Here is a 24,697-nt window from a genome sequence, read left to right as displayed (position 1 = left end):
TCCTGAGTACTTGAAATTTAAGTGTGTGCCACCATGCATCAAGTAGGAGTTAGGTTTTACATTTTAATTTAGTTAAAACATTACATTTTTTTATTTTGCACATTGGTGTGTGTGTTGTGTGTATGATGTATATGTGTGAGCGTGTGAACCATGGAGTGCATATTGATATCAGAGGACAGATTTGTATAGTCAGTTCTCTCCTTTCATCTTTAACGTGGGTTCTGATTTGAACTCAGGTCATCAGGCTCCTGCAGCAAGTGCCCTCTTGCTGGCCCCAATTGGGTTTTAGAGTTGAAGGAAGCCCAAAAAGTTAATTCTTCCATAAATGTGATCTTGAGATAACTTACATGTTTCTGCCATAAGGTCTAATAATATTTATTAAGTAGTATGCTGGGAAAAACCTGAGTTTTGGTATGCTTACAACTATTAACAGAAGAAAAATGCCAACTGTTAACTGAGAAATTGATAAGCTTGAACAGTATGGAGCTCTTGGGCTGACCTCCAGCTTCTTTACTGAGTTCTAGCTTAATTGAGAATTTTGTGAAATGACAAATGTGAATGATTGACACACAAGAGTTCCATTCTTAGAGCTCAACTGAAGATGCTTTTATTTGTCTTGTAATTCACAGGGAGAATGATGAATCAGTGAAAGAAGAAAAATCTGATTTAAAAGAAAAGTCTACAGGAAATAAGAAGGCCAATCGATTTCATCCTTATTCAAAAGATAAGAATTCGGGTACCGGAGAAAAGAAAGGTCCAAATCGGAATCGAGTGTTCATTAGCAACATCCCCTATGACATGAAATGGCAGGCTATTAAAGACTTGATGAGAGAAAAAGGTAACGATTTCTACAGTAACTTACTCTTGTAATTGTCATAGGAAGGGGAGGAAATAAGCAAACTTTTTATTCCTCTTAGCCACACAGACTCAAAAAACAAAAGACTTTACTTTCTTGACATGTGAATTAATCTTTTCTTTTTCTTCCACTTGGCAATTTCATTACAAGGAAGTATGGATAAATGAAGTCTTTTTCTTTTTGCCATTTTAGTGGGATAGTGAAGCCAGCATCTGCATGCCACCAAGAATTTTGTTAAAGTGATTGCTTTGTCTAGTTGAAGTTTTTATAGATTTTAAAGGACTGTTGCATTAGTTAAGCAATGCATCTAGCTTGTTAATGTATGTATAATAAGGTCGATTTTTTTTTTCCCCCAAAGATGTTTTTGGTGGAGTCTGGAATCTGGCTGTGGAATTCCTTTTGCTTGCATTGTCACGACTGCCATGATGCTGTCTTTGCAGTTCTGTACTAAATTTGTGTCACTGCTGCTGCAGTTCGGTTTTCAGAATAACCTGAAAACCTTCATCTTATGCACATGCTTGGTTTTGGGGGAAAATAATTTCAATACTTGATCTTGTAAAAGTTAGTTCTGTTATCTCTTGAAAAATTGAGGTTCAACAGTCCTGTAAACTATGTACTTGGCTTTGAGGGTGATCTCTAATATATATTTTTCAATTGCATTGGTGTATCTGTTGTAAGGTGACAACTATTTGACTGGTTTTATTCACTGACTTTATTTAGAAGTGTGTGGCTTGCTGTGAAGCATGACTTGTAAATTTAGTTTACTGATGGCAAACATGATTGAAGACATTCAGGTAGGAAGTCACCTTAAAACAGCTGTTGTGTGTAGGCTGACCAAAGTTATTTGAAAAGTGCTAATGTTGTTAATATGACAGGCTGAGGGATCATTTGTATGTATATGTGCATTTGTTCACCAACCACATCATGCTGGCCAAATATGATCTGCAGTATGAATTGGGTTAATATGGTTGTTAGCTTTTTTAGAGAATGTGGATGATGCAATTTCTGAAAATTAGTTAAATTTCTATAGCTATTGATAGGAGGTATGTTGATCTGGTCCTGATTGCTGGTGAATAATAGGTGCTTTTCTGTAGAGTTGTGCACAGGTGTGCAGTAAAGCAAGATACTGGTGTTTAAATGTATTGTTTCTTGGTATCTTCCTTTTGTATGTCTTATGTAGTTGGTGAGGTTACATACGTGGAGCTCTTTAAGGATGCGGAAGGAAAATCAAGGGTAAGTGCTGTGGGCCATAATCTGCTCGAGGTTTAAAAGTTCCTCAGCAGTTTACTTTTGTATCATACTCTATCAGACTTTTGGAAACTTAAGTTTCATTTTGTTTTACTTTAAGATTTGAGGTTTTTATACTAGCAAGTCTGATATGCCAACCAAACCAGCTTCCTGAAAGGGATGATGGGTTTTGCAAATATTCATAAAGGACATTCATTTTTCTAATGCTTTAAGGTATGCTTTTTCTTAGCTAATAAAATTTTAATATAGTTTTTTTTTTTGTTGTATTTTGATGTCTTCAGGGATATCTTAAAAGTCACTGAATTGATAATATTCCCAAGAGTTTCATGAGAGGCCTGTGGCTTAAAGGTGTTAATTTAGAATATAATTTTGAAACTTTTATTGAAAAGCTTAATTTGGTAGCCTTCAGGACCATGTAAGGGGCAGTGCTCTGACCAATTGGTATGAATGATGTCTATGACTAAGTTGACCTAGAAGGCTGATGATAGATTTTGATTTAGCAGCATGTGTATACCGAAGAATATAATGGAAAACTCTTAATAGTGTCTCATCATATTCATAAAATGGTTGGGTACATGAGAAATACAAACTTTGTCATCATATTCAAGTGGCACTTTGAATAGTAATCACAGGAATTATTTTTAAAAAATGATTCTGTAAGTTTCCTTAGTGTGATTAATTTGTTTTACATGCTTCCAACTAGATGTTCCTAAATTGTGTGCAGCCAGTTTTAATCTAATAGATAACTTTAGTAAACATAAAATTCATGGGGGCTGGAGAGATGGCTCATCAATTAAGAATACTGGCTGCTCTTCCAGAGGACCTGGGCTCAATTTCTAACACCACATGGCAGCTCACAACCATCTGAAACTTCCAGGGGATTTGGTATCCTCTTCTGGCCTCTGTTGGCACTAGACCCACATTGTATATAACCATACATGCAGGGAAAACATCCATATACATAAATAATTGTAAAAAAAAATCGTGTTTATTTGCTATTTTAGGTAGATTTAAGAAGTATATTGTGTGCATTACATCTTTTAAAATACTTATTACTGTGTAAGAACCTGTATATTGGAGCCTTAAGTTTCTTCCTTTATTTACTGTTGACTGAATTTGTACAGTGGTACTAGTTTTAATTTTAAGGACAGTCACTGTCACTTGAAAGTAAGAATGTACTCCAAGCTTATAACATATTAGATGGATTTAAAAATTTGTAGAAAATGCATGGTCATTTGCTTGTTACATTCTGGAGGTGTAAAAGAAAAAAGAAATTGTGTCCTTGATTACTTTTAATGACTTAAATATTAGAGTCTTCCATTAACTTCAACTACTAACCTAAAATGTTTTTTTTTTTCTTTTGCATATATTGTCAATCTACCGGATATAGGGTTGTGGGTAAGAATTTTTTTTAAGTATCTTAAGTCAAATTAATCTAGTGATTAGGAGTAAGAAATCGTTGTAATAAGCATTTCTTATATATTTTTTTCCCTGTTAAGTGTGGTTGAATTCAAAGATGAAGAATTTGTAAAGAAAGCACTAGAAACTATGAACAAATATGACCTTAGTGGAAGACCTCTGAATATTAAAGAGGTAAATATTTTTTTGTATTTGGAATTTAAATATTATATGGACATGCTTCCTTTCACTTTTCATTTTTTCATATTTAGTTGTCTGACAACTTGTTTTTTTAAGGATAGATGCTTATTAAAGAATTGTAACTAGTGTTTTTTTTTTTTTTTTTTTTTTGGTTTTTCGAGACAAGGTTTCTCTGTGTAGCTTTGCGCCTTTCCTGGATCTCGCTCTGTAGACGAGGCTGGCCTTGAACTCACAAAGATCCTCCTGCCTCTGCCTCCCAAGTGCTGGGATTAAAGGCGTGCACCATCACCGCCCGGCAGCTAGTGATAATTTTGCTTATAGATGATTTGCTATTAATCCTTATGTTATTCTTTATATTTAATTGATTTCGTGTCACAGCTAGGTGGAGGTCCCCAATTTAAAAAAAAAAAAAAAAGATCAGGACCCATAAATTTAAAGATGACAAACTTAAGGTGAAGACTTTGCTATAAACTATTTCAGTTTTTAGACTATTATTTAATTTGAAAATTCAACAGGTGTTATAGTTGATTACTACTTGCTTGATAGTACACTGAGTTTGTGGATTTGAATAAGATTGGTATTCATCTTTAATAAAATTAATTTAGATTCTATAAGATTAGAATTTAAGAAATATTATAACTTAGGTGTATAACTAGAATTTAGAATAATCTACAATGTGAATTTTCTCTTTGTATAGAGTTGTGGTAGTATAAATAGATTGGCAAATGATCAGAAGGTACTTTACAAAATACCACTTATAGGAGTAATTGATCTTGGTAATAAGGAGCTTATTTTATTTTATGTTGTTAATTTTACCATAATAGTTTGAACATAGACCCGTTTGTACACATATTCTTGCTAAATCTGTATTGAAAGAAATAGGCAGTTGGGTAGTGGTGGTGCGTGCCTTTAATCCCAGCACTTGGTAGGCAGAGGTAGGCAGATCGCTGAGTTGGAGGCCAGCCTGGTCTATAGAGCAAGTTTCAGGACAGCCAGGGCTACACAGAGAGAAACCTTGTCTCATAAAACTGAAGAAAGAAAGAAAAAGAAAGAAAGAAAGGAAAAGAAAGAAATGGGTAATGTTGTTTTGAGTCTTTGAAATGTGCTAATACTGATGCTATTCATTGGCTGGCATTCAACAGGAGAACAGTGATTTTGAGTTCCAGCTTATCCTTTTCTAGTCAGGTGACAAGGCATGTGGCTTCTCTAGTCTTTAGTACTTATAATACCACTGGTAATACCTAATGTGACTTTTATGAAGATCAAGTGTGATAAATAGGTTATAACTCATTCTCTGTCACTAGAATAGCTGAATGACCCAGGCAGAGCAAATCACTTAAGCTTTGTTACATTTCCTTGTCACTGAGATAGGAGAAATACTAGAATCTCAGGTAGTGTTGTAAAGACTCAAAGTGTTAACTAATGTTTTCTAGTTACTATCCTTGTTATATAATTATGTAAAGCTGTTAGCACAGTACTTACAGTAGTCTAACTGTATTGTAAATGTAAGCTGCAAAATCTATTCCTGTTAGTGATGGTTGATATCTTGTTCTTTAGTATGATGATAGCTTCAATGGCTTGGTACCAAAATAGTCATGTGTCCTACATTCTTTACTGGAATTAACTTCCAAATCTTTTGAATCTTATTTGATCCTGGGATTATAATTATCTAAAAAAGATTGACAGAGTCCTGGAGATTTGGTGTGTTTAAGCTTTGTACTTTGACTAGTTATTTATTTGGTGCTTTTATGAATAAGCCAGGGCTAAGGCTTTAGAAATGTCTTGGCATTCTAAATAATTTGTCCCAATTTATAATTCTTTAATAATTTAATGATCATAATTTGTTATTTTATGATCCTGTTTCTCTTTAAAGGAAACAAGTATAAAAGCTCCATAGAGACACTATAGACATTAAGCACACTGTGTTTATAGTATCTTTCTGTTTTTAATTGACAAAATTGACTGGGTGTTAAAGACTTAGGTCATGTGATTGTGTTCCTTTAAGTTGCAGCATATTGTAGAGCCTAGATCTGTTGTGGAGACCCTAGAATGAAGGTATAGGATGCCTCTATTTTTAACTATTTTAAAAGGAAAAATAGGGTCAAATTTCACTTTACTAAATAGTGAAGGATCTGTTTAACTCTGGCTAATGTTCAGTAAAAGCAGTCATTTTTCTGTTAATATCTGATTTACAAATCAGTGATTGATAAAACTGCTCAGGACTGCTTGCATGGTTATCTAATGAAGGTGTTTTTGCAGTATTACTTAGCAGGCCTTTAGTATTCTATCCAATTGCATGAAGATCAGTAGGAGTTGTACATGTATTAGTAGGTCCACTAATAGCATTAACAGTGATTGGCAGGCTGGACAGCAAGGTGAAAAGAGGAATAAAAACTAAGTAATATCATATGTGATTTATGTGTATATAATGTCTGTAGTGTTTATGTGTGACAAAACAAATATACTACTGTTAATACAAACAACCTATGTATTTTAATAGTTGAAGGAGCTCTCTCTTTTTTTAATACTCCTGTGTAGGTAACCACTATTCTCAAATTATTTTTTTATGTAAGTTTTTCAATTCTCAAACCTGAAACATTTATGGCTGTCTTAATTTCTTTTCTTGTCACTGTAATAAAATACTAGAATAAAATCAACTTACAGGAGAGTTTATTTTAGCTCTCTGTTTGCAGTGTGATCCATCATTGTGGGGAACTGAAAGCAGCAGGCCTCTGCGACAGCTGCATCCATAATCAGGAAGCAGAGAGATAGGAATGTGTGCTCTGCTCACTTCCTTCAGTTTATGCACTCCAGGATCCAGTATAGGGCACGGTCCTGCCCACAGTTCAGAGTAGTTAGAATTAATTAATCAAGGCCATTCCCCACAAGCATGCCCAGAAATCATTTCCCAGGTGATTCTAGATTCTGTCCAGTGACAGAATGAGCACTAACCATCCTAACTATTTATTAACTTAAACGTCTTACAGCATTCTTTGGTAACAATTATTTCTTCACTTTCATCATCCTTTCATTTCTTTATCATGAAGAAACAAACACATTGGAGTCTGGCATACTCATTCTTCCATTCATTCTTTTTTTTCCCTTTTTTTTGTCCTTCTAGCTATGAGAGAATTTATTAAAGTCATCCTTCCTTATTTTACTTTATTTTTTACCAGTATTTACAGACTGAGAACAGCAGAGTTTTTGAAATAACATTTTTATTCTTTGATAATTTCATATATATGCACTTCTACCTTCCTGCTCGTCCAGCTCTCTCTCTTTTTTTTTTTTGGTTTTTTCGAGACAGGGTTTCTCTGTGTAGCTTTGCGCCTTTCCTGGATCTCGCTCTGTAGACCAGGCTGGCCTTGAACTCACAAAGATCCACCTGCCTCTTCGCCCAGCTCTCTTTGTGTCCCTTCCAAATAGCTTTTCAAACCTGAGTCCGGTTTGAGCTACCCATATTGTCCTCTGTGTGTGTGTGTGGGGGGGGGGTGGGGGGGTGGTGGTGGTGGTGGTGGTGGTGGTCATCCACTGTTATATGACTGACCTGCCAGGGATCCCACCCTTAAAGAAAACTGACTCTTCCCTAGAAGCTATCAACTGCCACTAGATCCCTCATGGGTAGAAGCTCTTGAGTCCCTTTTCATTTCATGTTAGGATGTTAGCCGGATTGATCTTGTACAGGCAAGCACAAGTGCTCTGAGTTCATGAGTGAGAAAGTAGAATTTTTGGCATAATAATTTGCATGCAGATGATAGTCCTCTCAATTTAAGTAGTCTTATATGTGTTTTGTTGTTGGCCTTCTACATAGTGGAATGAGTGGATGAAACACATTCTTACTTGACTTTTCTTTTAATAAAGGATATTTCTTTTAAAAGTTAATGAACCTAAAAGTACTTGCTGTAATTCTTTACTTGGATACTTGGCCTTCTGTTATCCCTTCCCTTTTCCCAACACAGGTCCTTTCATTGTTGAAGAAGCTAAGAGATTATAAAATGAATTATTGTATTTTGTTCAGGAGTGAAGTTAACCAGTGATAATAAACCTTGCTCTATATCAGTGTTCCTGAGTTTATAGTAGTGTGTTCTGCTAATAAGAGGCTGTGAATTAGTCAGAATCTGACATTCCTTGGCTATCTAGTGGTGAGAGTTCACCTTTACTGTTCTGTGGAAAGAAGAGAGGTACAGTGAGTGTTTTGCTACTCTTTGAGTTAAGGGCGTTTATATGTGTATACCACACACTTCTACACCAGTATAAGAGCAAAACAAAACTAATTTCAAGTTTCTATGTGGCATCAGTGACTGGAAAAAGGTACTTAACTCAGCTTTGGAGTCTGAAATCTTTTGTCTAGCCACAGGTTTTTATGGGACTCATTTCCTAGATAAACAAAGACAACAGAATAAATAAAACCTTAGTCCTCACAGATGTCAGTACTTTGGTCCAGATGGGTTAGCTGCTGTTGAGTTTAAGCTACTTGAATCGTATATATTCACTGTTGTATTTGCTGGCAATTAATATTCAATGTGCTTTGTAGGATCCTGATGGAGAAAATGCTCGCCGGGCACTGCAGCGAACAGGAACATCATTTCAAGGATCACATGCCTCTGATGTGGGATCTGGGTTGGTGAATTTGCCACCTTCCATTCTCAATAACCCAAACATTCCTCCTGAGGTTATCAGCAATTTGCAGGCTGGTAGACTTGGTTCCACAATTTTTGTTGCTAATGTAAGTTTAAACTTTAGTTAATCTTTTGTTATTCTGATACTTAACTCTCATCATGACATTGTTTTGTTAGATATATGCTGATAGGTTTGTAGATCATTCTTTTTATTTTTACCTTAAGTAAATAAAGATACAATTATTCTAAACTCAAACTGAATTTATGTACGTAGTCTGAAGTTAAATTTTTTTTTGTTTTGTTTTTCGAGACAGGGTTTCTCTGTGTAGCTTTGCGCCTTTCCTAGAACTCACTTGGTAACCCAGGCTGGCCTCGAACTCACAGAGATCCGCCTGGCTCTGCCTCCCGAGTGCTGGGATTAAAGGCGTGCGCCGCCACCACCCGGCGCTGAAGTTAAATTTTAAATACAACTAGTTAGCATTTTAGGACAGAACTGTGGAATTCTTGGATGTTGAACTGTTTTTTAAGTCAGTTATGTGTATTTTTGTTCATCTTGGTAGTTGAATTTCATTCTTGTAGTCTTGGTGCTTAAGTGCCTGTTGTGGTTAGTTTGCCATTTGTTTTATGCTCTTGAACGTTTGGAAACAGTGGTTTCCAAAACCTGAATTTTCCTTAGTCAGAATAGATGCCTTGTTTCACATGTATGCAACAAGATTGAGGAACTGAAAAATGATTGGGGGAATTTAAATGAAGGTAGATGTAGCTGAACTAATTTCAACAAGACCTTTTTGATTCCAACATCATTGGTATATTGTTGAACAAGAATTACAGTGCATAGTTTTATGAGTTTGGAAAAGATTATTTTATATTCACGAGCAGGGAGGAACATTTGTTAGGAATGTAACTTTATACAATTTTATGTTAAGCTTGACTTCAAAGTTGGTTGGAAGAAGCTAAAGGAAGTGTTCAGCATAGCTGGAACCGTAAAGCGGGCAGATATTAAAGAAGACAAGGACGGCAAGAGCAGAGGCATGGGCACTGTCACTTTTGAGCAAGCCATTGAAGCAGTTCAAGCAATTTGTATCCTGATTTGTATTTTAGCATTAAATGAAGTTGATGTGGCTTAATACCTTTGTATGTTTCTTGTTCATGTTATGTAATGTTGCCTTGCTTAGAAATTAGGCTCTTGTCTACAGCACTAAGACTTGTTCTTTGTTAAGTAGTAGAGTCATTCTTCAAACTTGAATTAGCCATGCTACCCAGGGCTGGTATGAACTTGTTTTCTGCTCTTCCTTCTTGCTGCAGCAAGATGTGTATATGTGTATATTTTGACCCTTACTCCATTGTATGTCGGTACAGTTGCTTTAAATGAAGTCTAATTAATTTTTGGTTAATTAAGTTATAAATCAGAGGAAGAGACTAGTATAAATAAAGTCTAATGATAAAATAGTAGAGAAAATTTCAGACTCTTTAAATATGATAATTTGTCTGCAAGTATAATTTTATAGTCATCATAACTGGCTTTCCTTGACTGACTCAACAGCCATGTTCAATGGGCAGTTTTTATTTGATAGACCTATGCATGTGAAAATGGTGAGTTCCTACTTCTCATCTCAGCCTTCACTTCTTCAGACCTGTCCCTGGCACAACAGTTCTTGTCGCTGTTTTTTAACTATAATAAACTTTTTTTTTTTTTTTTTTTTTTTTGCAATTAGGATGACAAATCTGTCCCTCATGAAGACTACCGCTCACATGATAGTAAGACATCACAATTACCACGTAAGTAGCAGTTGTTGTTAGAAAGCAGCTGGAGTTTTTTGTTTGTGTGTTGGCTTTGCATTATGTACAAAGCAGAAGTCTGTTTTTAGGCCTATGCTGAAGTCGCTCTCACACTTCTCACTCTCTTGAGATTCGTTTGGTATTTTGGACAGTGTGCTGCTGCTTTTGATTTGGTAAAGACTGAAAAGATATATATGGGACTTCTTTTAAATTTATTTTTTTGTTTGTTTTTGACCACCTAGTTAATGAGTACTAATGTATTTGCTGAGTTCATATACAAGAAGGGGAAAAAATCCTATAATTTTACCATAGTTATCCACCATTTTTAACATTTTTACCTATATTCTTGCTATCTTTCCTTGTGCATATGTGTATGTATGTATGTGCATTTAAATAACTTCAAACTACTATGTCAGTTATTTAGAGGTTGGGCTTAACAATAAAGTACAACAATTTTCCATGTTGAAAATTCTTTCCAAATATTTTTATTGGTGTTCTCAATCATTTTGCTGTTCTGTGTTTTACATGTTTTAACCTTTATTTCTTTAATAACCAACAAGAGTATGATGTAGTCTTAGGAAAATACCTTGCATTCAAAGAGAGTTAACTTTTACTGGACCCCCACAACCAAGTTAATAATACCCCTTGAGAACATTTAAGACTATGTATTAACCTGCTGTCCTACTGTGTACTCAGCCTGTTTAAGTTTAACCTTTCTCTAAGAGAAAAGTATAATAACCAACCTCACTATGTGTTGGATCTCCCATGCAATCAGCTTTTAAAACTTAACCTACCTTTAATCGTAAGTTTTGTATTCTTGCATGCCCTTGATCCAGAGTGATGTGTCTGTATATGTTGTGGTAATCATTTGCTGAAAACAGCCAACAGGTTGAAAGCAACCTTAAAACAAATATCCACCATAAATGTTGGAAGCAACATAAGATATTGCTAGATAATCTGTTTGCAGTGTCGTTTACTATTCTGCGTCAGTTAAGTCTCTTCCCTTGTAAAAGTTCTGTTAAAGATTTCTGAAGAACCTTTTATCCCATCCCATGCCAGGCTTTTGTGTTGGTTGATGACTACAGAGTAAAGCTCTATGTTAGAGATAGGCAGACGTAGGGACAGTTAGACATCAGAACAGTGTTCAGGCAGTCACAGACATGTAAAACAGACTGTAGACAGTCCAGTAGCTACAAACTACAGACAGATGGAAGATACAGAGACAAGTGGAGAATTCAAATTTGGGCTCACTCTTCATCACATTAATCTAAGAAGTCTGTGTTTTCATTCCTTAATGTGACTTTGATGCATTTGGTGCCTCTGAGATTATCTTAAATCTGTTAACCAGCATAACAGTAAATTATACTTTGGTATAAAAATATTGTCTGTTTTTCATTATTTTCTTAAGATGTCTTAAGCCATGCCTGGTGGCACAGGCCTTCTTCCCAGATAATCTGCCTTCTTTCATGCCACACATGTATATGTTGTGTATATGGAGAATGAAATCTGTATTCTACATATGAGAGACGACGTGCAGTATTTTGTCTTTTTCACTCCCGTTACTTCTTTTAGTTCTTTTCCTCCTCCTTTATAGTCCTCTTCTACTTCATGTCACGTGTTTAAGTTTAAAGTCTTCATGAAAGAAAATATGGTGTTTGAGTCTAGTGTATTTCACATAATATTGGTAATCTCCGGTTCTCTTGTCCTGAAAATAATGTCATTCTTCTCTGAGGATGAGTAAAACTTCATTGTGTATATGTACCATACTTTTCCAGTTCAACAAAAATCTCCGTACTTTGTCTGTAGCAGTGCTATTTATACCTTAAACAGCACTATAATAGAGTTTGAAACAGAAGGAAAATTTCATTCTGGTAACAGATCTCCACCCCCTAAAATTTTTTTGTTTTAAACCTTACTTTTATCATAACTGGGCAGTGTAATAGATAGGCTTAGTGACTATTGATGTCTGCTTCCTTTTATGTTAATGGTTGATGGCATTACAAGAAAGCCCAACTTCCATAATAATTGCCTCAAGGGATGGTGGACTCTGGGAATGCAAAAATGGTTACTGCCACTTCAATGCATAGAAAATTGAATCCAGATACACACCTTGAAAACTAGGAAATAGCTGTATGACCTCTTTCCTACCTACTGTGTCCTTTGGCCTGCACTCTGCCCCCTTCATCGCCTAAGATTACCACTCTTGGCCTCCTTTCCGCAGCTTTGCACTTGACCCAGCCTACACCTGTTTACTTTAGTCGTGTACACATTATGGGCTGGGGTCTGCAAGTGAGGGAGAAACATGCAGGGCTTTTCTGAGTTGGCTCATCACAGTTAATATTATATTTTACAGTTCCCCATCTTTTTTTCCTTCAGATTTCATTTTTCTTTATAGCTGAATAAATCTCCATTGTGTATATTAGCATGTTTTCGTTATCTCTCCATCTTTTGGTGTATATTTAGGCTGTTTCCTTTTTTAATTTTTGTTTTTTCTCGTGGTGAATAGAGCAGTAATGAACATGGATGTGTAAGGATTTGAAGTTCTTTGGATATATGCCTAGGAGTGGTTATAGTTCCAATTTTCTTTCTTTCTTTTCTTTCTTTCTTTCTTTCTTTCTTTCTTTCTTTCTTTCTTTCTTTCTTCTTTCTTTCTTTCCTTCCTTCCTTCCTTCCTTCCTTCCTTCCTTCCTTCCTTCTTCCTTTCCTTTCCTTCCTTCCTTCCTTCCTTTCTTTTTTTTTTTTTTTTCCCCCAGTTTTGGTGCCTGTCCTGGATCTCGCTCTAGACCAGGCTGGCCTCAAACTCACAGGAGTGTTGGGATTAAAGGCGTGCACCACTGTCACCTGATAGTTCCAATTTATTTGTTTATTTACTTAAAGAGCATCAGTATATATATATATATATATATATATATATATATATATATATATATATATATAAAACAAAAAACCTGAATTTAAAGACAAGACATAAAACCTAAATTTAAATACATAGATGGCAGAGTTCAAGCAATTTAAGGTCTCAAAAATTCCTTATATTTGCTTAATAGATATGAGGACATTTATTTTGTAAAGGTAAATAAATGGTCATGATAAAGCCAGGCAGTTAATACTGATTTTTAAAACGTTGTGGATTTTTAAAAGATGTTTTATATATATGGGTGTTTTTCTGCATTAGCTGTGTGCAGTGTCTATGGAGGCCAGAAGAGGGTGTTGGATCCTAGAATTGGAGTTATATATGCATGTGATCTGCTATGTGGTGCCAAGAACTGAACCCAGCCAGGTCCTCTACAAGAGTAACAAGTGCTCTTAATCACTGAGCCATCTCTCTAAACCCTTATTATTATGAATTTAAAAAATGGATTTGGTGTTGGTTGTTTGAGACAGGGGTCTTGTTATGTAGCTCTGGCTGGTCCTGAACTCAATTCTCTCTCTCTCTGCCTTTGAGTGCTGAGCATGCTGACTAAAGGCTGTGTCCACTGCTCAGGCTCAGTCTTATGTCTTCAGTAATTGTTGACTTTTCAGTTTTATTTGTACTGTTTTGAAAGTAACACTGTTTTTAGTGGTTCCTCAATCTGGGCAAGATGCTCATTTTCAGGTGTGTATATGTACTGTGTGACTATCTGAGGATGCCTGACAAACGTCTCTTCACCCCAAAAGGGGTAACAGCCATAGACTAAAGAAAGACTTCACCCAAGCCTCATTTGCTGAATTGGTGAATTGTGGTTATTTACAGAAGCATGGGCAATGTACAGGTAGCTATACCAGCAAGAAATAGTCATGTGTGTCATCCCTACCCCACTTCCCAAGCCAATAATTAACTCCTCTGGGGTATTAGTGCCATCTTGTTGAGCTCTCTTCCTTACACAAAGGAATATTAGTAATTTTGGGGGTGTCTCTAGTGGGTTATCACAACTGCTCTGATCTTAAGATGGTCGTGGCCATATCGTTCTAGAGAAGAGAGTTTACAACAGTGTAACATGAAGTAATGGATTCCACACTTTCTTGGTGTGTGTGTGTATGTGTGTGTGTGTGTTTTGCAGGGGTTGGGAGTGAGTAGGTGTGGAAGTGAGGCCAGAAAACAGCCTTGGGTGTTTTTCTTGAGGCAGTATTTATTTTTTTGATACAGAGTTTCTCACTGCATGGAACTTGCCGAGTAAGCGAGGCTGGCTGGCTAATGAGCCCTAGGGATCTGTTACCTCACAGCACTAAGATTACATGTGTTCATCACCATTTCTGGCTTTATAACTGTGTGTATTCTGTGTATTGAAGTCAAGTCCTCATGTTTGCAAGGCAAGTCCTTTACTCACAGAGCCATTTCATCAGCTCCTTTCTTGCCAGTTTGTTAGGCCTCTCCCAGTATCTTCAAATGGAGTTTAAGCTCAAACCTACTTTGTAAAATTCTGTTCATTCATAATATGGTGCTTTCTAAATGAAAACAAGAACCCTTGCTGTTTGTAACCTTGTAGGAAACTATTATAAGCATACAGCTAGTTTGAAAGGTTAGTACCAGTTAGTTTTATATGAGTTTTGGTAATGTTGTTATTTGTGATTTAGGTGGTCTTGGAGGCATTGGAATGGGACTTGGTCCAGGTGGACAACCTATTAGTGCCAGCCAGTTGAACATAAGTGGTGTAATGGGAAATTTGGGTCCAAGCGGTAAGTTTCTTCTTGAAACATTTCTAAGTGATCTATTTGCTGTTTAATAAAGCTTATATTTATTATTAGTTTCATGGTCTAGAGAACTCTGTTTTAGAGATGTTTAGGGTGTCAGTTCAGTTTGAAAAGGAAATGCCGAAACCTTGAGAGAGCAGCTGACATGAAAAGAGGGCAGATGGAGATCGGGACTGTCTGGGGCCAGGCATGGGAAAGCTTTTCTTTGAGTGCCATGCATATTGAAGTGGCTTTAAGATAGAGGAATTCTTAACATAGTGCCCTGTACGTTCTGGAATACAGGGTTTGTGGAATAGGTAGCAACATGCCATAGCATAGGCAACTTAAATTTATTTCATTTGGAAGGTAGCTTTGAAGTATCTATTTGCCTGCTGCTTGGATTCAATTATCTTTAGAGATTGGCTTTCAACTTTTAAGTTCAGCAAACTTTATTCTTTCAGGTTTGAAAACTGTAACATGATTTTGCTAATGTTATGTTTCTTAATATTTACTGTATTATAAAAAGGTTAAAATTGTAAAAATTGACTTATTTATTTAGAAGTCATAATTGACCCTGATGCCAATTTTAACCCTAAAAATTATATTTAATGCATATAATATGAAACATGTAATTAACGTAAGTACTATTTAAAAAAAAATAAAATATTTCTAATAAAAATGAGAAGAGTGATTTTGTTTTTGGCATCTCTCTATAGTGTTTGAGTTAATTTAGATAGCTGTACTGCTGTTTCTGCATCCCTTTGCTGTGATAGCATGCATCATGTAGTTTATGGGAAGTTCCATGTTGTAGTCATGAGAGGCTGAAAGAAAACAACCCTGTAACCCACAACTATTTAGTGATGGAGATTATTTTGATCTCTTGGCCCTTCAGAGGTCCCCAGACCGTCCTTTGAGAATTGCATTTCATTTTATGGGCTAATAAATTTGTCATAGTTTCCTTTTTGTTGAGTTGATGCAAACTTTATAAATTATAAGGTAGTGATGGAAATCATTCTCATTCTGAGACAAAAAATGTTCAAATTCTTGTTTATTTTAGGATATCATACCCTTCCCTTCTAAACACATGCTATTTGTTATTAATTTGACCAACCTGTTAACTGCTGTGTTTAGAGGAGTCTTTGCTTTGTAGTCTCATCGCTAAATCTGCTATAGTGACATCACTGTATCTGAAAGAGTGCACACTGGTTCTAGATGCTCTCCAACTGGCTGTTGTTTGTGACCAGTAAACTCTTTTTTCTTGTCTGATGTTCAGAGGCCTGTTTTGAAGACTGGTGACTAGTCAGCCACTATGACATAGCTCTGTAAACCATCCTTCTATACCCTGCACCTGCTTCTCTAGTGTTCCATTGTGACTAAACCAATGGTATTTATTTTGCTATAATGTCATTCGTTAGTCACAAAATAAGATTTACTGAAAGTACATACTGTGTATTTTATTTGAGGTATGGGAATGGATGGTCCGGGTTTTGGAGGAATGAATAGAATTGGAGGAGGTATGTATAAGTATTTGTTTTTGCATGTACTCATCGCCATTTTAAAGAAACTAGAAACTGAGAATTTTAGAAAAAAAGTCATGGTTTATTGTTGGCTCATGTTCTAAATGCTGTTGGCAAAACTTGAGCCTAATACACCCTTAAAGGAAGGTGATGTGTTAAGTACCTGCAAAAGGTGGAATGGAGGAAGCACTCACTGGTGACTTCACAGTTCCAGAATGTACCGTTCATCTACAGAGCTACAGTCAAGTCTCAAAATGATTCTCTATTTCGTAGGAGTTGGGTTTGGTGGTCTGGAAGCAATGAATAGCATGGCAGGATTTGGTGGAGTTGGCCGAATGGGAGGTAGGTGAATGAACTCTGGGGGTTTCTATAATCTTTACTTTCCCTAGTACTGAGATACTCATTTTGACACACATGTAGGAATAGATGCTGTGGGGGTCTTCAGACGACACTTGTAAACATGGCAGGGAGGAGTGGGTTGTGTAGTGAGGGTAAGAGGTAAGTTGGTATGCCACAGACTGTTTTGCATTGATAACTTCTGCTTTTTTTTTCCTTCAGTTTAGCTTAGACATATTCCTGAATGGTTTTCCATGTACTGATATACTTGAAGAAGGGTTAATTTGTTGCACATCTTTTCAGAGCTATACCGTGGTGCAGTGACTAGTAGCATGGAGCGAGATTTCGGACGTGGTGATATTGGAATAAATCGAGGCTTTGGCGATTCCTTTGGTAGACTTGGTAGGGCTGGTTGCATACTTTTTTTGTTTTGCAGGTCATATTCTTAAAAGCTGTTCTTTTTGGTGAAAATTTTTTAAGTTATAATTTATGTATTTGTTACTAGAAGAAAACACTTTAGGATTTTAATTTCATGTCTCTCTTTTGTAGTATCTTAAATATTTTAACTCTGTTTCCAGAAAAATTTATGAATGTTTAGTTATTTGTGAGTATAGTACCTTGGGCATTTTGAAGTGTCATTATTTAAATTAATTAGTATATTATCTTTCCATCCTTGTTTAGGCAGTGCAATGATTGGAGGGTTTGCAGGAAGAATAGGAGCTTCTAACATGGGTCCAGTAGGAACTGGAATAAGTAGGTTTAAATTTTAATAGAATTTACTGAGTAGTATTTGAGTGCTTGCAAGGAGTTTGCAAGAGTAGTTATTGTAGTACAGTGATACTTTGCTCTTATGTGTTAATGTGTTTTATCATATTTTGAGAAACTTTAATGAGTTAAACATTTCTATTTGGTTGATGTTTGAAAATTAACTTTGTTTTTGGTATTTCTCAACTAACACCAGAATGTGTATTCTGTAGCTAGTCCAAGAACTGTCTTTGCACATCCCATGTCACAAACAGCTGTTGCTTGAGTACCAGCCTCATTTCTGTTTTACTTTGTACCAGCTACTAGCTTGTTTCATCTGTAAGCCTTATGCCTCTGGCAGATGGAGACAAAACACCAAATTTTAGGGACTTGCTGAAGTTGAGGGATAAGCACGAAGAGATGGTTATTTTCCTCTCTTCTTAGACCTTTCAAAACCACGAGCGTGTTGCAGCACTAGAGAATGCCAAATACCTCGCATCAGCTCCTACGTAGTAAACCTCACAGAAAGCCTGCACACACGACTGAGTTTCTGACAGGTATTGCCAACTTGGCTGTGCCTGGGAAATCTCCATACCTTGCTGACTTCCTTTGGGTGGTGAAATTTCAGGGAACAGGAAGTAAACTTACTAAGCATGACTTCTGAAATCCCGTCCGCTGGATACATTTGCTTACCATGTGCTTCTCATTGTATTTCCTGCCACCCTTCAACATCCATTGTCCACTCAGGAATGTCCTTACCTTCCTCTTTTATCTCTGTGTTTGCACTTCTGTTTCCCCAGTTACACTTGGTATTAACAGAAAGCCAGCTGGGAAGTCACAGTGTGTTTTGAGGATTTTCATGTCAAGATATTAGGTATGAGAAAGAAGAGTTACATTTTCAGAAGGAGATCAGGATAATTAAGGGAGACTGGAAGTAAAACCAGTGCATAAGAGGAGATATGAACAAGGAACTCACTTCTCAAGCTTTGTTTGAAGTAGAATAATAACAGTTTTTGTTTTTCCCTTTGCAAGTTCTGTGTAATATGGAGTTACTATTGCCTATGGTTACTGAAAGTTGAATTGCTATCAGAGTAGAAGTTGTGTGGGAAACAGAGGTGCACATACTGAGGTAAAAGGTGAGCAAGGAAAGGAATGAGGTGTAAGGGAGTGTGATAGGAGAGCAACATGTATGCTAGAGTTGCAACCATTTGTATTTATCTCTATAATTTTGTTCTCAAGTTGTTATATTTGCTATTATTGCAAAAGTAAATACAAGAATTAAAAATACTGTTATATGAAAGTTATTGGAGGAATTAAATATGTGATGTTTTATGATTATAATTTTATAGAGGCATATATAATTGTATTCTGACTAAAGTTAAGTTTTCTCAACTAGCCAAATGTATTCCAAACTCTATTACTTGTTTTGTTTTCTATATGAAAATAATTTTCTGTTATAGAAATGAATTTTTCTTACTTTTTCAAAACTGATTGTTCCTTTTCCTTCTTCTGTCTTATCTTTCCTTTTGCTGTTTTTGTTTTGTTTTTAAAACTTGAAACTCCCAAATCCTCCTGCCCTTCTTCACATTGCAGGTGGCAGCATGGGTGGCATGAGCAGTGTGACTGGAGGCATGGGGATGGGACTGGATCGCATGAGCTCCAGCTTCGACAGGATGGGGCCGGGGATTGGAGCCATACTGGAAAGGAGCATCGATGTAGACCGAGGTTTCTTATCGGGTCCCATGGGAAGCGGAATGAGAGACAGATTAGGCTCCAAAGGCAACCAGATATTTGTTAGAAATGTAAGCAAATAAATGTATTGGAAAGTTAAAATTCTTTTTATATCTTTTCATGTGTGTGTGTAGAATATTTATTGTTAATAATTATTTTACTATTTTCATATATATTGAAAATATAAATATTATGTATATAATATGTTGCTAATTTCTCTTTTCATTCTAGCTACCTTTTGACTTGACTTGGCAGAAACTAAAAGAGAAATTCAGCCAATGTGGTAAGTATACCAGTAGCTGCAGATTATGCTGACATTTCTTTGGGAGAAAATTTGATTTTTAAACTTTGAAACACCATGTTTAGATCTTGGCTTATCCCAGTCATATTCTTGTCTGGCTTAACTTCAGATAAGTAATAGTTTTGTTGTCTGATGACTTAGAAGAAACAACAAGGCTTAGTGCAGACTTGACAGGGTAGCTCATCGTTACTTGTTATAAAAAAGTTTTGTTTATTACCAGATTTTAAAGAGGTTGATATGTTTTTCCATTAGAAAGTTTCTTTTTTCTCTCATGAGAAACATTAGTAAAAGGCATGTCTACTTGCTTGCTGATGCATAGTTAATGAGAAGGTCTGTTCTGTGCACTGTATTGCCTGCATACTATAGGAACCTTAAGCTGGTAGCATAGAACCCTGCTAGACACAGATACATTTTGTGGCTCTTCTAGTCCTTTGGAAACTCTTCTTGGCTATCAGGAGACTAGCTACAGACCTTAGTTATATAACGTAGGTCTGTCTGTTATTGTCTGGTTTATTACTTTCAAATAAAGCTTTTCCTGTGCCATACTCACTTTTGTTTTAAAGTATCTTAATTGATTACCCCCCCCCCCCCCCGCCCATGTATGTTGTGTGTTGTGTGTGTGTGTGTATGCTAATGAGGGAATTGAGTGACTGGCACAGAGCAACAGTTTTCCTTTTATTATATAGAATTCCCGCCTAAAATCACAATACTAAGATATTCATGTAGCACATTATGCTGAAAGGGGGCTGAAAGTAGTACATTGGCCTCTTATAGTTAACAGAAACTAAGATCCATCCGCCTGCCTCTTCTCCAGAGTGCCGGGATTAAAGGTGTGTGTCACTATGCCCAGTATCTTTAGTATTTTAAGGCATGAAAAAAACAAGTAAGTTTAGTGTTCTTCCACAAAAATAACCTTCCTAGTTGAGCCTGGTGGTACAGCCTGTAATTCCAGCTACTTAGGAGGCTGAAGCAGGATGCCACAAGGCCTGCCTGGGCTACAGAGTTAATTCAAAGTCAGCTTGGACAGTTTATTGAGACTGTCTCATTATAAAAATAAAAACCCAAGAGGGAATAGAAGACACCAGGAGAACATGGCCCATTGAATCAACTAAACAGGGCTCACATGGGCTCACAGAGACTGAAAGGGCAATCATGAGGCCTGCATGGCTCTGCACCAGGTCCTCTGCATGTATCTTATGGCTGTTAGGTTGGTGTTTTTGTGGGACTCATAATAGTGGGAGTGGTTGTATCCCTGACCCTTTTGCCTTCTGTTGGGTTGCCTTGTCCAGCTATATGAGGGCTTTTGCCTTTCTGTATTGTATTTTGTTTTGTTCTGTTTGGCTTTTGTTTCTTGGAGGCCTGCTGTTCTGAAGAGGAAGCGAGGTGGGGGGTGGATCTGGAGGAGAGGGTAGATGGAGGGAGGGTTGGGAGGAGTTGAGGGTCTGTGGTTGGAATGTGTTGTATGAGAGAAGAATATTTTCAATAAAGATAAAATAACAACAAAAAGTTATTCAGAATAAAAAATAAAATAAGAAACCAAGAGAGACTGGATGTTGGTAAGTGGTAGGGTGCTTGCCTATCATGCATGAGGCTCAAGGCAGTTCCTAGTACTGGAGGCAAAAGAAAGAAAAGGCCTTTGTGGACTACTGTCAAGAATAATATTATTATCTACTGGGCTCTCATAGCTCTTCATACTTCATTTCCTTTTAGCTTTTATTTTAATGATTTACTAATTTTCTTTCACCCTAGATGGGGGCTCTTTAGGGTAATTCTTACCTGTTTAAGCTAGTACCTTTTATTATTTTTGTACACATAGAGGATTATAAAATGTTCATAAGTACTCTGATTAAATCTTCATTCACTTACTCATTTACTCATTAAATCTATGATCACTGGCTTTTTGGTACTCTGGTAGACCTTTGGAGATGAACAAAATCAGATATTGAAGTTTTTAAAGAATCTATACTATGAATCTGTCTAAGGTGTTCTGTTGATGGGCCTTTTATTTTACATTAATTTAAAATTCAAAGAAGAGGCAGTTCTTACAAAAACCTTGTCAAATCAAGTGAGTTAGCAATTGTTCATCACTGAGAGACAACAGCTTAGTGCATTATTTGTAAGGGTGTTGGTAGCTTATGTAGAGTAAGTATATACACTGTGTAAGCAGGTGCTCTTTTGAGGTCAGGTAGGAGTAACACTTAACAGCCAAAGCTAGGGCTGGGGTAGCATTGACAGATAGTGACAGGAAGGCATTTTGTGAGAAGAGTATCCAAGTCTGCATTTAAAAATAGCGGCTCAATTATATGGGACTCAGGTTTTTCCTCTCTTCTCCTTTTGAATTAGCCAATAGTTAAAAGGTTAATGAGTTTGGTTTTTTACTTCCAGATTAGCTATGAAAGCTGCTTTTCGATTTTATATTTAATACCATACTTACATAACTCCATATCATCCCCCCCCTTTTTTTTTTAGCCAGGAGTTACATTGATGACACAGAAAATAAGTTACAGTAATAGAGAATTAAATCTCTATTATTGCCAGAGTATTATCTGACATGTTTGGACTGAACCCTTTATTTCCTGCCATACCACATTATTTATAAATCTCAGAGTTTTTCTGTTTTAATAGTGTTCTTTTAACCTGACAAACAAATAATGACCTCTAGCCACAAAGGTGGGTTTGTTTTGTTGTTCATTTGCTGTGTTTTGTTTTCCTGAGCCCATGCTAGCTAAGTAAATATTCTTTCTTGCTCAGTAAGAATCTAGTGGTACTCTAGACACAACGTCTGCCAGGAAATAACTCACTGGCAGGTGCCTTGCTAATATAAGCCCCAAAGGCAACATTTTTGAACTCCGGATAGTAATGTCATAGCTTTATTTAGGCAGATATTGTTATTTATTTACAAATGTATTAATCTGGCTTATTTTTAGTTATGGTCTATGCCAGCATTTCCCCCAAATATATACCATTTCCAAAAGCCTGAACTAAATAAAGTGGAAAGCTTTCTTTTATTGTGTACTAAGTAGTTCTCACACCTGCTCTGTGACTACAATGTTTCTAATCTCCTTATGGCAGAACTTAGTCCTGTACAATTGATAAAATGCCAGTCTTGTTTCTAGTTTCTTGAAATCCTACAAGACAGTAGGCCATTTGAAGACTTCCTCAGCATGTAAAAAGTTAGGCAGATTGAATTATTTGAAACTTTTTCTCCTAAATTATTTTAGAAAGAAAATACCTTAATTTGTGGTTTCACAGGGTTAGGAAATGTATTATTCACCTCAGTGCGGTGATGAATGCCTGTAGTCTTAGCACTCAGAGCGGCTGAGGCAGGAAGACTGCTTGGGCTAGCTGGTAAATTACAGGCTACCCTGGGCAAGTTAATGAGACTGTGTCAAAAAGTTTAAAGTAAATTAAAACAAACCCCAAAGTTGATAGTGTCATATAGCTCAGCATTAAAGCACTCGCCTGGTGCATGCAAAGGCCCTGGGCTCAGTCCCCAAGTTCTAGAAATAACCAAGCCAGCCAGCAACTTAGGATTCTTTTCTTGCTTAGGGTAGTCTAACTGTGGAAACGTGTGTGGGGGCTGATCTCTTAGAGTATAAATATCCTAACTGAGAAGGTTCTGGTATCTTAGCTGAGAGGTCTTAAGGGGAAGGTGAGACCACTGTGAGGTTAGGAGTTTGGATGCCTAAGTGATGACTCTCTAAACTGACAGGAACAATTTAAGAGGAAAGTGGAAAGAGAATCTTGTCTGAAATATTGAAAGATGGTTTATGCAAGAGATAGTAACATGTTTTCAGGATTCTAGCTCAGGTAAACCCCATTGTTGCTTATAACTCTAGGCTGTGGAACTTAGAAAAACCTAAGTTTTTAGCTAAAACTAGAATAAGGGAAGACCCTCCAGCTTCAAAGCCTGTAAGATTCTTCACAGCCTTGGAGATCACTGTAAGTGCCACCATGTGCCAAAGCATGCTGCCTTAATGGAGTTGCTCCTTCTTGGGTGCCAGTTCCCAACATGCTGGAGGATTTTGGAAGTTGCACTGTTTTGCTTACCACTGTACTGGCTAATTTTTGTCAACTTGACACAAGGTAGTCATCTGAGAGGAAGGAGCCTCAGTTGAAAAGTACCTCCGTAAGATTGGGCTGTAGGCAGCCCTGTAGGGCATTTTCTTAGTTGGTGACTGGTAGGGGAGGGCCCAGCCCATTATGTATGGTATCGTCCCTGAGCTGCTGGTCCTGGTTTCTATAAGAAAGCAAGGCTGAGCAAGCTGCAAGGAACAAACCAGTAAGCAGCACCCCTCCATGTCCTCTCTACATCAGCTCCTGCCTCCAGGTCCCTGCCCTGCTTGAGTTCCTATTCTGACTTCCTTTGATGATGAACAGTGATTTGGAAGTATAAGCTGAAAAACATTTTCCTTTCCAGCTTGATTTGGTCATGTGTTTCATCATAGCAATAGTAACCCTGACTAAGACAACCAACCACTCACTAATGCATATATATCTCAATGTCATTCTGTGAGTTTTTTCTACTAGAAAATAAAATTACTGTTTTTCTTTTCTGTTTTACTAGTTGTGGGCTAAATACTAATTCAGTCTACTTTAACTATTATGTAATTTTTTGGGGTTAGTATGTTTTATAACTCTTAGGGACACACTCAGTTTCCTGGTTTGCTTTATAAGACATGGTTCTGAATCAGTCTGACATTGTCTTTGAGTATTTAGTGTTGAGAAGGTGAAGGTTTGGTTATCAGCTAGCTTTGAAAAGAAATGCAATAGCAGAAAGTGGATAGAAGCACAAAAGTAGCCTGGGATGTTGTAGATAAGAGGTTGCTCAGCTCATGCCCTTAACAGGGCAACAGTCTTCTTTATTCATTAAGAGTAATATTACGTTCACCAGAAATGGGTTTCACTTGACAGACCTTTGCCTTTTACTTTTTTCTTCCTTTTTTGTCCCTTGGTAAAACTAAATGTGTCTGACTGTCTGGTTTTGCTGACCAACTGAAATTAACACATAGTAATTTAGCTGCTGTAATATTCAAAGTCTAGCATGATCTGATGACAGGTACATCCTGTGTGGGGGAAGTATTACATAACTAATTGTGCCCTTAAGTTACGGACTATTTGGATTGGTTATCGTGCATCCTAGTTTCCTGAGCTGTAGTCTTACTGGTCTGTCTTTACACGTGATTATCACTCCTCTTTACTCTCAGAAGTACTCTGGTTTTACTGATGGATTTTAAGGCTACTTTGTGTTTTGATGTTACTGATTGAACAGTAACTATAGATTTACTCTAGAGTTAACAGTGATTAATTGTATAAA

At 36.7% G+C, this 24,697-nt stretch overlaps 1 protein-coding gene across 4 annotated transcripts in view; it reads left to right on the top strand.

Annotated features, from left to right (window-relative positions):
• The window catches only part of Myef2 (myelin expression factor 2), a 32,722-nt gene that overhangs the window by 5,943 nt on the left and 2,082 nt on the right, over window positions 1–24,697 (top strand). Inside the window, exons 2-16 of one of the 4 annotated variants that reach the window (XM_059261291.1) lie at window positions 630–838; window positions 2,037–2,089; window positions 3,495–3,502; window positions 3,604–3,697; window positions 8,238–8,429; window positions 9,249–9,402; window positions 9,866–9,915; window positions 10,038–10,101; window positions 14,656–14,757; window positions 16,215–16,265; window positions 16,542–16,610; window positions 16,908–17,006; window positions 17,286–17,357; window positions 18,942–19,150; window positions 19,311–19,362. In XM_059261291.1, the coding sequence (XP_059117274.1) occupies window positions 630–838; window positions 2,037–2,089; window positions 3,495–3,502; window positions 3,604–3,697; window positions 8,238–8,429; window positions 9,249–9,402; window positions 9,866–9,915; window positions 10,038–10,101; window positions 14,656–14,757; window positions 16,215–16,265; window positions 16,542–16,610; window positions 16,908–17,006; window positions 17,286–17,357; window positions 18,942–19,150; window positions 19,311–19,362 (1,478 nt within the window). The remainder of the gene's footprint in view (window positions 1–629; window positions 839–2,036; window positions 2,090–3,494; window positions 3,503–3,603; window positions 3,698–8,237; window positions 8,430–9,248; window positions 9,403–9,865; window positions 9,916–10,037; window positions 10,102–14,655; window positions 14,758–16,214; window positions 16,266–16,541; window positions 16,611–16,907; window positions 17,007–17,285; window positions 17,358–18,941; window positions 19,151–19,310; window positions 19,363–24,697) is intronic. The other 3 variants (XM_059261293.1, XM_059261292.1, XM_059261294.1) reach the window with 3 other exon arrangements.

This window comes from Peromyscus eremicus, chromosome 4 (genome assembly GCF_949786415.1).
Source record: "Peromyscus eremicus chromosome 4, PerEre_H2_v1, whole genome shotgun sequence".
NCBI lineage: Eukaryota > Metazoa > Chordata > Mammalia > Rodentia > Cricetidae > Peromyscus > Peromyscus eremicus.
This window is presented reverse-complemented; position numbering and strand designations above follow the sequence as displayed.